Here is a 13801-nt window from a genome sequence, read left to right on the forward strand (position 1 = left end):
AACACTTTTCTCCTCAATGCCACATGTAACTGAGAGCCAACTTACGTAAAATATTTTTTAAAATGCATAGCAGCATGATATACATACCTAGGTAACGTCTGAGGTTTTTGCCACCACATGAATGAGAACATTCTTTAGCTTGTTCCTCTTCAACAAAAAGACTACTGTGTTCTAAACTAGAATGTTATGCAAGAATCTGAATAGCATAGTTTACTGAATGCTCAGCCTGTTTAGTGACATACCAAAAAGTAGGACAAAGGCTAAAAGCAAAAATGTGGGGCAAGTTTTAAGCAATGAAGTGAGAGGCATATGGATGATGAAATATTTAATTATCAAGGCAGAGACCAGGTTGTAGAATCTAGCTAGTAAAAGTATAAAGATGAGCTGTGAATGGGAGCGCTGTTTGATTCAGTGATCTCACTGGTTTGTGGAGCCAAAATCATGAAATTAGACCTCTCTGAACAGAGTGGCGATGGTATAATGGTGCCAATATCACTTGCCTTTTATTCCCACTATAATGGCAACACCTTAGGCTATAAACTATTTATACATGAGACATTAATGAAAGGTCAGGCAAAATGGGCAAAAGAAAATTGATACAATAAATTAGGCAGATGACATATAAAGTTAGGAAAGCATTTTCAAATCTAAAAAAATGACAACACAAATTTCATGGTTCTCCTTATATTAACAGGCTTTGTCTCAACCAAGTCATATGAGGAATACTTTTTACAAACATGACTGTGCCCCCGAGTCTTAAAATTTGCCGTATTATTAAATTCCGTGGTTACAGGACTCAACAAATCTCAGATAAGTGGAACTCTGAGTCTGACATGCCTCTTGGAGAAATGTAAATGATTTAAACTAAAGGGAATTCTAGTGTCTTTTGATGATGATTTTCATTTCCTTAGGGAACTCTGTACAGCTGAGAACGTATACATACATACATACATACATACATACATACATATATATATATATATATATATGTATATATATATATATATAAATTATTCTAGAGAACTGTCTGAAAGATTTCATGGTTTCAAACCTGGAAAAGACTTCACACCATTAAAAATGTGTTTCCAGGGTGATTATGAGAGCTTACAATGCGGGATATTTTCAGCCTTCTTACACCTAGGGAAGGTGGATTGACCATTCCCAGGACCATTTTAATCCTGGGTAAGACTGTTTAGCTGCTGTTTGTACTGAAAGGAATACAAGTAAGAGTACACTCATTGGGCAACTCATTGTCAAGACATCAGCCATTCTGCTCACAGCCCTGAAGGAGGCAAAGCAGGATGTGACCTTGGTTTATTCTTCTCATGAAATATGCTCATTTCTATCCCACTTGCAAGCACTGTGTTGTTTTTACCAGCACTCAAGACCATGGCAGGGGAGTAAGCTAGAATTTTGACTGAGTTACAATTCTCAGGCCTCTACCTACAGACGTGTATGTGGAGTCTGGTCCTGAGGCCCACCTAGAACAGATTTCGCTGGGAGAGGCAGCAGAGCACAGGTTTCAGCATCCACCCAGAGCCGCTCCACCATCATCTTGTAGCCGTGTGACCAGGGTCTGTTTACCTAAACCTTTCTGTGTTGCTTGGTTTCCTTGTTGAAAAATAAGGCCTAACAACAGTATTTACCAGATGGGGGTACTGTCCCCATTAAATGAGGGAATACATCTGAAGCATCTAGAATAGTGCTGGATAAATAGCAATAGACAACCAATACATGCTAATGATGATTTTAATAAAAGTCACACAATTGAGGATTTAATAAATTGGGCAAGCTAGTAAGCGTCCACCCTTATGTACATAGATGTATCTTTAAATCGTTTTCCAGTTGAGAGGGGAAAAAATGGGCAAAGAAATCTTTGAAACAGCAGGTGGTAGTAGCAAATCTTTACAACTATATGTCCAGTTGAGTCAAATTCCCAGGCTTTGATGTGTCAGAAACAAGTGTTCTCCAACTTGGCATTACTGTGAGGAGCTGGCTCAGACAGCCCCCCAAAAGATGCCACCTCAGTCACTCCGGCGCCTGAGCAGCTTTCTAGTCACACTGCCTGTGTGACCCCCTACCTCCCAGACCCGCCTTTTCCCTGCGCTGTGCTGTGGTATCCTTTTCCCACTGAAGTCATTTTTACAACACCCGGTCAGTCAACCATCAGAGGCAAAAGTTTTGTGTAAGGACTGATCTTGGGGAGCATTTATATATAGGTACAAACTGGTGGTCTTTAGCCTCCAAAAAAATTGCAGTCCCAAAGCTAATAGCTATTTGAAACTTAGAGTACATTCCCTTCTTTATAAACAAATCACAGAGAAAAGTTACAGTGTCTTTCACAAAAGCAAATTAGTTGACTATCATATCCCATGAACCCCATCTTTTTCTCCTTTGCGTGTTTTCCCTTCCATTATGCTTCAGTTGCAGAGAGGGTAAATCATAAATTACTGTCTGCTATAGAAAGAAAATAGTCTGCAGCTGGGCGGAATTGGAAAAGCACTATGAATGCAGTGATTACTGATTTCAAAATACTTTTAAAAGTCCAATAAGTGGCAAAAAAAAAAAAGAGAACAAATTCTTGGGCGAGGGGACAGTACGTGCAAATGTAGAGAGGTGTGAACAAGCACTGTTATGTTTAGGGAACAGCATACGGCAAGAAGGATACTTCTTGGTCTCTGTAGGACCTGCCACTGAATTACGTGGGGCACAAGATGGAGAGTGCCTGTAATTATAAATATCTAGTTACGCATTTTTGTTTGGCACAGGTTAATACAATAATCAATCTTTTAAAAATAGTATACTCAAGTTCTATTTTCAAGTTCATCCTGATACATGCTTCACACTTGTCTGCTGCATCTGAAGAGCTATTAATTTTGCTTTGTTTGGTTGTGGAAAAAGCAAGGTCCCTTTTGTCCAAGGCTTTTGGTTCTAGATGGGATTTGCCTTCTCTCGTGGTTTTTCCCAATTCAGCAGTTCTCATGAATTTTAGTCACATAATTTTCCTACTAGGATGCAAATTCCATGAAAGCAATCATTTTTATATTATTAAATTCATGGTTATTCTTAGCACTTAGAATCACATAACAGTCCACTGTTTGGAGGTGAGGGCTTTGGGAGGTGCTTAGGTCATGAGAGTGGAGCCCTCATGAGTGGGATTAGTGCCCTTATAAAAGGGACCCCAGAGATCCCTTGTCCCTTCTGCCACGTGAGATGACAGTCAGTGAGAAAGTGGGCTCTAACCAGACACTGACTCTGCTAGTGCGTGATATTGGACTTCCCATCTTCCAGAACAGTTAGAAATGTTGTTTATAAGCCACCGAGTTGCGCTTTTTTTTTTTGGCGATAGCAGCACAAATAGTCTATGACAATAGGCTCACAACCGTTTATTAACTTCAACCAGATGATTGAAGAAAGACTTCACAAGACATTGTCCTCTAAGTCAGAATTTCCACTAGGGATATGGAGGTTATTTTTGGTGAAATGATTACTAACTTGAACTCTTTTGGATTCAAGAGACAGAAACCCATCTCAAAAAAGCTTAAGCAAATAAAAGGAAAGGGTAACTGGGCAAGCTGGGGGGTGGGGTGTTTGCTCCAGCTCTCCAGGAACTCTTGCCCTATGTGTGTCTGCTTCCTTCTTTCCTATGGCTCCATGCTCATATCACACCATGTGCCACTGCACTGTATTTCATAGCCATAGAAGGCTATCTGTATCTCAGGCCCAGCAAATACAATCTTATGGAAGGCCTCTGCTTGGTCTGGTTTGGGCCATGTGCCTATCTCTGGGCCAATCACTGTGACTCACAGGGCAGGCAATGTGGTCTGACCTGAGTCACCCGGCCATGGTATAGACGTGCTGTGATTGAGTTGGGTCACTAGAGACTTATGCAAAGTAGAAAATAATTTTCACCAGGGGTGGGGAAGGTTGCGAGAAGACTTTTACAGGATTGGCAACCCTATTAGAACCATATGGAGTGGGCAGGGCTTGGGCAGTACTTCATAAGGAGATGGGGGCAGAGGGGGAAGACCCAAAAGGAGAAATAGGATGTTGGGCAGACAAAAACAACAGGGAACCACTACAATAACTGAAATGAGTGCACTTAGGTGAATGGCTTGCAGTTTGCACTCTGCTGAAGATGCGCAGTGGGAGATCATGCAGGAGACAGGTTGGGCTAGGTTGTGGGGAAGCGCCAGTGATAAATGGAGCTGCCCCAGGGCTTCAGCTGAAGGAATGCTGTGATCAGACCTGTCACCCTATCCCCTTGCTCTGAAACAGCCTCTGGGTTAACTTTTCTGAAATGTCTAAGCTGTCAGACTATCATGATCACGCACCAAGTCTCTTTCCTCCCCCACGTTTGCCTTTTCTTTCTCCAGCCCACAAACTGTCCCACCTCAATTCTACATACCGTCCCTCTATCCTGGCCATTGATTCCCAATCTCATGTCAATACCACTTCAGGGGATTACTTTTGTCCAGCACTGAAATTCCTGGATTCTTACAACATACATCTAAACTCCGACTTTTCAGTCAGTCTAGCACCAATCAAAGGATGGGGGAAGGGGAAGTTTTGGAAATGTAGTTGTCGCAATCTGCATGGTTTAATTTTCTGCAAGTTATCCCATATTCAGATTAGCCTGAAAGCTTGAGAACTATGGTCAAGCTTTTGAACCCTGGACTGAGAAGTTGTCAATGGATTTTACTCCGTAAGAGCAGAATATGGCAATCTTTTCCTGTACATGTACTTTATCCTCTGATGTTCTTGAGGGAGCCAGTGTGCCACTGTGGTCACCAACCCTAATCGGAGGTAGTGTGGTGGCTGTAGTTCACGAATAGGTAGATTTTAATTATCTTTCATAAATTTGGGGGGAGGGTCTCCATAAACTGTACAGGATCAGGATTATGTTCCCGAGAATGTTTAAAACAGCCTCTTCTTCGAGGCTGTTTAATATAAGGCACAATTATCTGCTCTGAATGGATCACTTTAGCTAGAGAAACACAGTGTAATCCAGGAGAAAACGACATTTACCTCTCACTGCCTTGCAATTATTCAGTACACACGCACTAGCTCCAACAGGGAAAAAAAAAATCAAAAATGGACAATTCTAAAATGAGTTATGTTTGCCATCCACACTGATCAATGCAAAGACAAAACAGGTTTAAGGCTTCAGTAAAATGAAAGCTTGAGAAAATGAACCTGCCTTGACTACTGAAAATGAAAGACAACAAAGGCAAGGAAACAGAAAAGGCCACCTTCTTAGCTGTTACCACAGTCACCGACAGCATTTCGTACTGAGGGAGAGTGAACATAAGAACAGGTCATAGAGGCTGAAAAAAGAAACCATCTTAAGGGTCTCAGGAGACCCACAGTGCTGGCTGCTTCTAAGAAATGTACCTAAGAGCAAAAAGCAAAAAAACTCCCTAGACGCTTACTGGCAGAGTTTGGATTTCTTACGGACAGCCTTAGAACCAGAAAATACTTATACCTTTGTAACGCAAAGCTCACAGGGAATCAAGTATTTTCAGAGATCACGCAGAGATGGTAGTGGGTGTGGGTGCAGTCAAGGGAAGCTTGGAATGATGCTCACAGATATTTGATGTCTTCCAGGAGAAAGCAGTAAAGGTGGACTAATATACTTGTTTTTTGTCTTACTCCAACAGAAGACCAGATGTAACCTTCCTAAAGAATAGCTTCCCAACATATCCTGACAACTGCAGGGCGGGGAGGAAGCAAGTTGCACCCTGTTACATATAAATGAAAAACCATAAGGTAACAGACAATACTAACCACACTCCCACCCTTATTCAAACACAAAGGCAGAGGAAAAGTTCATGCTAATGACCTGCCAAGAGACTATTTTTGGGGAGAACACACACACACACACACACACACACACACACACACACACGCACACGCACACGCACACGTACACACACCCAGCAGCAAAAACTCTTCTATTCTCCAAAAAGTATAGTACTTAGATTTTAAAATTTCTATTAGATAACCTATGTTGGAGCAGTTTTAGAAGGGATCTACTTCTCACGAGTTGATAAAAGGCCAACATAACAACACTATAAAAAGAAATATTAAACATTTTACAGTGTGCAACTTGTTTCCCTACCAAGTTCGCATTTGTCACCAGAATGGAAAACGAACATGTTTTCTGGGTATTGTTTTTTTAATTAATTTACTTTTTCATTCTTTTGCTTTTCTTTTTCCTGGGTATTTTGAATTTGAGACATGAAGTCTGGTCAGACCCGGGAGGGCGCGCTCTTTCATGAGGACCTGGGAACAAAGACCAACTGGGGAACTCAAGCCTAGAGATGTTTGTCAAGAGCTTGCAGGTTACAAGAGAAAGAGAAAGCATCTGGTTCCACAAGAGGGCTGGGGGAAGGAAATGGGCAGTGTGGTATGAGACATAACTGAGAATTGGGACTTGTTTCTAATTCTGACTCTGTCACTGGCTGGCCATGTGCTCTTCCAGGGGGAACAGTCACTTGTGAAATACAGGAATCACATGAAGGGATAAACCTCTGAAAAATGAAGGAATCAAATGTGATCAGCAGTTCTCTAAGTGGACTCCAATAAAAAAAAGTCTGGTTAAATACGTTTGGAAAATCTCCAGAATCACACTGCATTTAGTGTATCAAAGGCTCCCAAAGTCCTGCTATAATCTTTTAAATTTGAAATTTTCCAAACTTATTTTCTGAGGTGACATCTGCAGAACATGCTTTGGAAAATGATCTTTATACCCCTTCCAGCTCTAGACTATCACTTCCCTTCTTTTCTGCTGTGTATTTAGTCTTTCATCAAATCTTTGGGCTGAACCTAATATACTGCCCCTCACTTTATTTTTCATGACCTTTATGTTATTATTTAAATACTCACATGCAACTAAAAAGGGTTGGACTACATGATCTCTAAAACATGTACAATGAAATTTTAGGATTCTTTGAAAATTATCACAAATATCCACTAAAGTCTGAAATAGGACATACATAACCCAGGCTATCACAATCACAGCACTAATGTTTACTAAATGAGACCTCTGAGATGAAATTCTATATCCTGCCATTCTGTGTACTGCTCTAAGCTCAATACTGTAAATATTTCCTTGGAAACTTTCTTTTGACTAAATGCAAAAGGAGAATGTAGGAGATGACATGCGAGTTCCCCAGACCCATCCTAGAGGTAACAGAGTTAAGAGTTCAGTGGGGATGTTTCCTGCCACATGTGCTCTTTGCAGGTACAGCAAAAGCTTTTATGTAGGTAGATTATAAAATGTTAGGCAACTATATGTATTGCCCATACCTAACCACAAAAATATTTAATGCATGTATTTCAAATTCAACCAGAGTTACCATCCCATTCCTGGCCGAGGCTTAGGCCCAGGGATAAGAGCAAAATATGGGTAAGAGACAACTTGAGAATAACCACAGAAGTCAACTATCCAACATACACATAGATTATAGTCAAATTTTAGTCCTTTCTCCAGTGTTTGATTGCTACATCCTCCTTTCAGTTCTGCCTTATCCCTTCTTTAACATCACGGTTTCTTCTTTAGCCCGATTTCCAGGCTAACAAGACTATTCAAAAATAATTGTACGACATCCACTCAAATTAGTCTTCTCAATTGTCCAAATGCCTTCCTTATTAGCAGCTGGGAAGACAGAAATATTAATCAACCTAATTAATCAGAAAGCAATTCAATTATTTCTCTTCTACTATAGGCCTTACAATGAAATCTCTAGGTTTGGTCTGATTCCACTTTAAGGCGCTCAAGCCATCACTGGAATGAATGGTGGAACTGGCAGTGACACTGCCCTGATGATTTTTCTTCTGTCTACTCTTTGGGGGAATGCAAAGCTGGGATATGGTGTGTTAAATAAATGCCTTGTATACCAGGATGCTTAAGCCCCCAATAAGGAAAGAGAGAGGAAAAGAGAAAGATGAATGTTTGCACATCACTGTCTTGAGGGCTTCTGTAGGACATGTTCAGTGAGAGAATTTCCAAAGGCTGACAGATGCCGTTCAATAGAAGTAAAACATACGATTCCTAAGGCTTGCTTCATATATAAAGGAATAGTTATTGGAAAACTGAGTCCATTTTGTAATTATATTCTAAAAGACAGTAACATTGGATTATAACAAGCATAATTACTGTTGAAAATAAAGTTATGAACTAACAAAAGGCTTTTAGCAAAGGCTAATTTTAAAGTAAAAATAAAGCAAAATGTAATCCAAAACACTGTCCTTATTCTAAGTTTAAATTACTCTTGGGAATTGGATTAAAACTGAATGATCTGACCAGTACTCAGAAGAATCATCATAGCATGTACACAAAATAGAGAATAAAATTTTAATGGTATCAAAAACAGAACTTTTGGCTAATTTAGTACTTGCTGGGATAAAGTTCCAAAATGTTACTCAGTAACTGACTTAGCTTCTAAATCAAACCAGAATTTCACATATTCTGTGTATCACTTGAGTATATACAAGTACATTCTATGATAACATGCAGAGACATGGAAACGAGGACTGTGAAATCAAAATCACCATCTCTATTGATGAAATAATGAACTGAAAACAACACACCTGTCCAGTAATCCAGAAGATCTCATTTTGAAAAGGGGGTTTTGAATGTTGCTCTTTTCAAGAATTCAAATAAACTCCATGTGGCTAACTTTGATTTTGTTTTCTCAATATGATAAAAGGGAAGCAGACATACTCCTATAGTTATGGGGATATAATTTTATTCACTATTAGAGTTTTGATAGACTTTCACTCTTCTCAGGGAGAAAGAGCTCTTCACATTCTAGTGGTGAAGAATGAATTCCCTAAAGCTCTTAGGCATTTGAGTGTCACACCACCCACAGCAACATATGCTCAAGTACCTTTAATAATACAGTCATACGAGTTTAATTTTCCTGAGAACTAAATTAGACCTATGAAATAAACAGGGTATGAAAATGACCTGAGTTCATAGGAATCTCTAAATTCAAGAGATTGCTTCAGCTTTGCTAAGATGTCATCAAAAGCCTTTTATAGCAAGGGTTTCTTAGTGAGTCACATATTTGGTCATGGAACCTTGGGATCTTTTAAACACTAAAAAGAAGTGATTTATGTTGAACAAATCCGATGAAAGGCCGAAATAGACAAGAGGACTGATGGTGCTGAATAAAACCTACAAGTAAGCCACAGATCCCATTATCTTATAAAGAAAGGAGGAGGTGAGATATGCAACTGACCAACTTTATACCCAGTTAGGTGACGATTACTGGGAAACTAAGAAAAATCCTTGTAAGATAAGCAAAGACAGCACCTTAAGTGGAATCTAATGGAAGCCACTCAGAAGTGAGGGTTGGTTATGGCAGAGATGGTTTCTGATCCTTCTAAGTAACTCCTCCTTTATGTGTGAGAACACAAGAATGTATAAGATAAATAGGGTAAAATATTGGCTTCACAGTCATTTCTCCAAATTATGAATTGCAACTTGTTATTATTGTTTGCAAACTACTAAGAGGTAACATGTGAATTATTAGTCACTGAACAGCATAGAAAAGAATATGGTCTGGTTTCAATCTGAGCTCTTCTGATTTGCTCTGTAAGCTAATTCAAGGCACTTTAAATGTTTTGGTGCCTTAGTGTATTATCATGTAACATGAGAATAACACTCATTTACTTACCTCAAGGAGCTATTACATAGATTATTGAATCTTAAAGCACTTTGAGCTCCTCAGATGAAAAGCACTGTGGAAATAATGACAGCTGAGGAAAACTCTCCCAATGTGTTGGAATCCTTATCTATTGTGTCTTATGTCTCAATTATGTTTTCGTAAACACTTCAAAAAAATTTTTTTTTGTTAGTGGCACTCCATCCCTTTACATATGATGTTTGGCACATGGATGTTTATATATTTAAAATAGTTGTCAAACTCCCTACTCCAAAGAAGATTTACTAAATTTCCCAATAAAGTTAATAATTATACCTATTATGGAGTACTCTGTGTTAAGTTTAGAAAACTTTAGCTGAGTGAGGTACATGAGACATAATAAAAAGTTCATACTTTTTCAAAATAATTGAACTAGTATCATTTGTGTGAAACTACCAGTTTTTAATGAAAAAAATACTCAAAAGTATGCCACAGTGTTTACACATTCATCTGAAGAGTACAAAGATGATGTTCTGAGAAAACAAGGTCTTAACACCATAGAAAAAAAATGTGGTTCTTAAATTGTTCAAAGGAAACATTAACAAAAAGTAATGTTTCATACACTGAAATAAAGCAATTAGTCAGAGGTAATAAATTATAAATACAGTAGTTCAAATATTGTTTCTTTTTTAGCATTAGTTTTCTAAACAAATTCAAAACACTTTAAATATGTTATACTCTTCTTTCAAAGGAATTGTGGAAATGGAAGCTTTCATAGAAATCTAAAACAATGATACTTCATGATCTTTACATAGAATACATTAGACTTTGACCATTTAGATTTATAACATATTTTGGTTAATACATTAGATTCAACCCATTAATATGCCTTTATATTTGGGAGAAATTAGATTGTGATTTGTAACCTTGCAGTTTACCCAAACCTTCCTTACGTTCAGGTCTTGCTTGATTCTCTGCATGGGGGTTCTTCACTCATAATTAAAATGATGAAAACTGTAAATAACTTCTTCTGGAGTGAAAAAATGCTTTGTTTTTTAAATAAAATAAAGTGCTTTTAAATGCAAATATTTTTTGCCTGAAACAAAATTGAAACATACTTAAACCTGAAATCTCCGTATCTTGACACACATACGTATTTTAACAGAAAAAAACAAGTTTTGGGCCATTAATGTCCTTCAAGAGTTCAGATTGCATCTAAGTTGGGTTTTGCATTATTTTCGTGCTCATGTTTGTACATGAAGGTTAAAAGAAAGAGGGCAACATCCAAAGATGACCAATAGGCAGTATGTGACGTGACAGCTGACCAATAGCGGCTCTCCACAAGGCCTTCTCTGAGTTCAAAATCAATTCTGTGATCCAATTCCACTAAAAAGAAAAGAAATCAGATGAATAAATATCACAATAAGATAGGTTCTATATAGACTTACTAGAGTTGAAGATAAAAATTTAGCTAATACAAGTGATTCTACTAAATATATGTATATATTTAAAGTGACTTTCTACTCTAATTGTATGAGAAAAAACATTCGAGGCTTAGTACCTCAGGCTTCTATTTGGTGAGTCCTTTCCTTTGTGCCCAGGTCAATATGGAATAATAACAGAAGAAAACGAAAACAACAACAAAAAAATTTACTTGGTATCCTAGAGTATATTTGGGGTAACGAAACTAGGCTCAAATCCTGGCTTTCCCATTTAATCATTGTGCATAATCTGTAAAATAAGGGAAGCAGCCCTCTTGCAGAATTATGGGCCATGCTTACATGCAATAATGCCAGTGGGAGTGCAACAGGTCATTAAGGCTCCTGCCAATGATGAGGCCCTACGTATCAACCGGCTCTGTGGGGACTGTTAAAAGATAACCGCCTTTTTACGCCTTTCTACAATGTTTTCTTCCCCACTTGGTTGAAACCGTCAAAGGCAGCCTAGTCTCTATCCAGTCAGCAGGGCCTAATGTGTGCCTGGAACAGACACATGGTCCTTAAAGGTTGGTTCAAAAAAAGAATCCACTGTGTGGCGTGGAAAGTTAAACTGGAAGAGTGGTGCTACTTGGGAGGAAGGACTTCATTTATAACAGTGCTATCCTCAAAGAATTCAGTCAATTAATCTTTTCTAAAATGCACAGAAAGTCCTTGCAATACCTGTTAGAGAAAAATCACCTTAACAAATCAAGGCTAGTAGAGAATTTCAATCGATTCATTTAATAAATCCTTAGAGATAAAACACTTAGAAAAATGACATTTTGATCTTCAGGAACTCCTTTAAAATTGTCAGTGAGCCACACAGTATTTCGAAGGGTCTATTTCAAAAATAAAAACACCCAAATCACTACCACTGAGACACTCAAAGTCTGCTAAGTCTGTTCTATGTCCAGAATGCCAGAGGATGTGAAAAGCAAAAACTGACAATTAAGGAGGAGGTTGGAGAAAAAGTTGGGTTTTGCTTTACAATGGGAATTTGGTAATCAAATGTGAGAAACCTATTGGTCTAGAAAATAATTTCATATAAATGTTTAGCTAATACTTATTTTAAACAGCTATTTTGTGACAGTATCATTTGGTGACTTAAAAATGCATCTACAGTTATTTTTCTATTCAACTGTGCTTTTCTGACAAGAAGTGGCCATGGATCTATCTGTACATTTTCAGATAAGGTTTATACTTTAGCCGCGTAAATTCCAATTAGGTTATTAAAACACTTGTAAGATATATTGACATAGGCTTTTTATAAAGTTTTTTTTAAGTGCTATTTTTCTTATTTGAATTACGATAAGCTAATTCATAGTAAGTCAGAAATAGCTTAAATCCATGTGTGGAACTCAGAATAGTAATGTTCTAATCTTTTATCTTTTGTATTCCATGGGACATCTCTGTTAGATTTGTAGGTACATTCTTGCACAACAAACAGGAAAACAAAAAAAAGAGGACACTGGAATTCTCAAGCATGATGAAGCAGAGGCAAGGTGAAGTTAGTTATAAAGAAAACGGGAAACAAGAAGAAATCCAGAAGAGATGGGAAACATATGCATTGATATTGGTAAAGACCACCAAGTTATAATTTATAAGAACTCACTTTCAAATGGCACCGTAGAATGTCTTGTTAGTACAACAGTCTTAAGTTGAACTGTTGTTTCAAAGTCATATTTTTCCTGTTGTAACAAGCGTCATTTGGCTCTGCTTTGATTTTACGTACCTGAAATTTATTCTTAATATGCTATTACTGTTGTGCAATACTGCCTTTCAGATACTAGACACTCAAATGCTAAATTTAATTATTGTCCTATATGTTATGCCCTTATTTTTATCACATATAGGGACTTTAATAGTGTTAAGTAGATTGGCCCTCCTTATTCCTTACTATTTATTTGTAGTTTGTCCCCATCAAAATGGGAATTAGGTAGCCAGCCTGTACCTGATGAAACTTAGTCTCTCACCTTCCTTAAAAGGTTTACCCCAGGCAGTTTGTCTGCCAATGCACTTAATCTCACATTTGGGTTGATTTTGCTGGTGGAAGGATGGAACCAGATGGTCCTATGTCTCATCTTCTCTGTCCCATTTATGTAGATCAAAGAATTCCCAAGGGAATGAGGTTCTACACGACAGCACCATTCTAAGTACTGTGAGATGTGGTCTTGGCCAAAGTGGGCCCAAATCTACCTGGAGTTGCCATGGACCTAATTTCTTACAATTACCATATAAAGTTTTTTTCCCCCCTGTTTTTCTCATTGAGTTAGGTCAAAGAGAAAGGAAAACATAAAATCATCACTTTGTCCTTTTTCTCTCTTGAATGCCTAAGTGCTATAATTCATCTGTGCACAAGGAATGAGATTCCTGAACAGCTAAAGTAAAAATGAGAAAAAAGTGTTGGCTTTTAAAAATCATCAGCAGTTTGTTTATACTGTGTTAAAACATGGATTATTTTCTTTTCTGGGAGTCGTGCAAACAGGCATATTTCCCTCCCTGTTCCTTAAAGCAAATGTCTGCAATCTATATAGTGTGAAGGTCAAGTGTCATCAGTACTGTGCTTTCATCAGAGAATTCTTTTGTACACAGGCTTGTCAACATGGAAATGGTATTTAAAAAATAACATGAATAGAAAGGATTTTAGTATTATAATGTGTATTAACTGGA

At 38.0% G+C, this 13801-nt stretch overlaps 1 protein-coding gene across 6 annotated transcripts in view; it reads right to left on the minus strand.

Annotated features, from left to right (window-relative positions):
* Positions 1 to 8345: 8345 nt before the first annotated feature.
* The window catches only part of DDHD1 (DDHD domain containing 1), a 68607-nt gene continuing 63151 nt past the window's right edge, over positions 8346 to 13801 (minus strand). For all 6 annotated transcript variants that reach the window (XM_019725721.3, XM_019725722.3, XM_019725720.3 and 3 more), the window contains one exon: positions 8346 to 11039. In XM_019725721.3, coding sequence (XP_019581280.1) covers positions 10858 to 11039 — 182 coding nt within the window. In that variant the 3' untranslated portion in view covers positions 8346 to 10857. The remainder of the gene's footprint in view (positions 11040 to 13801) is intronic.

Source organism: Rhinolophus sinicus, chromosome 3 (assembly GCF_057876585.1).
Source record: "Rhinolophus sinicus isolate RSI-liver-muscle chromosome 3, RSI-T2T, whole genome shotgun sequence".
In the NCBI taxonomy this organism is placed as follows: domain Eukaryota; kingdom Metazoa; phylum Chordata; class Mammalia; order Chiroptera; family Rhinolophidae; genus Rhinolophus; species Rhinolophus sinicus.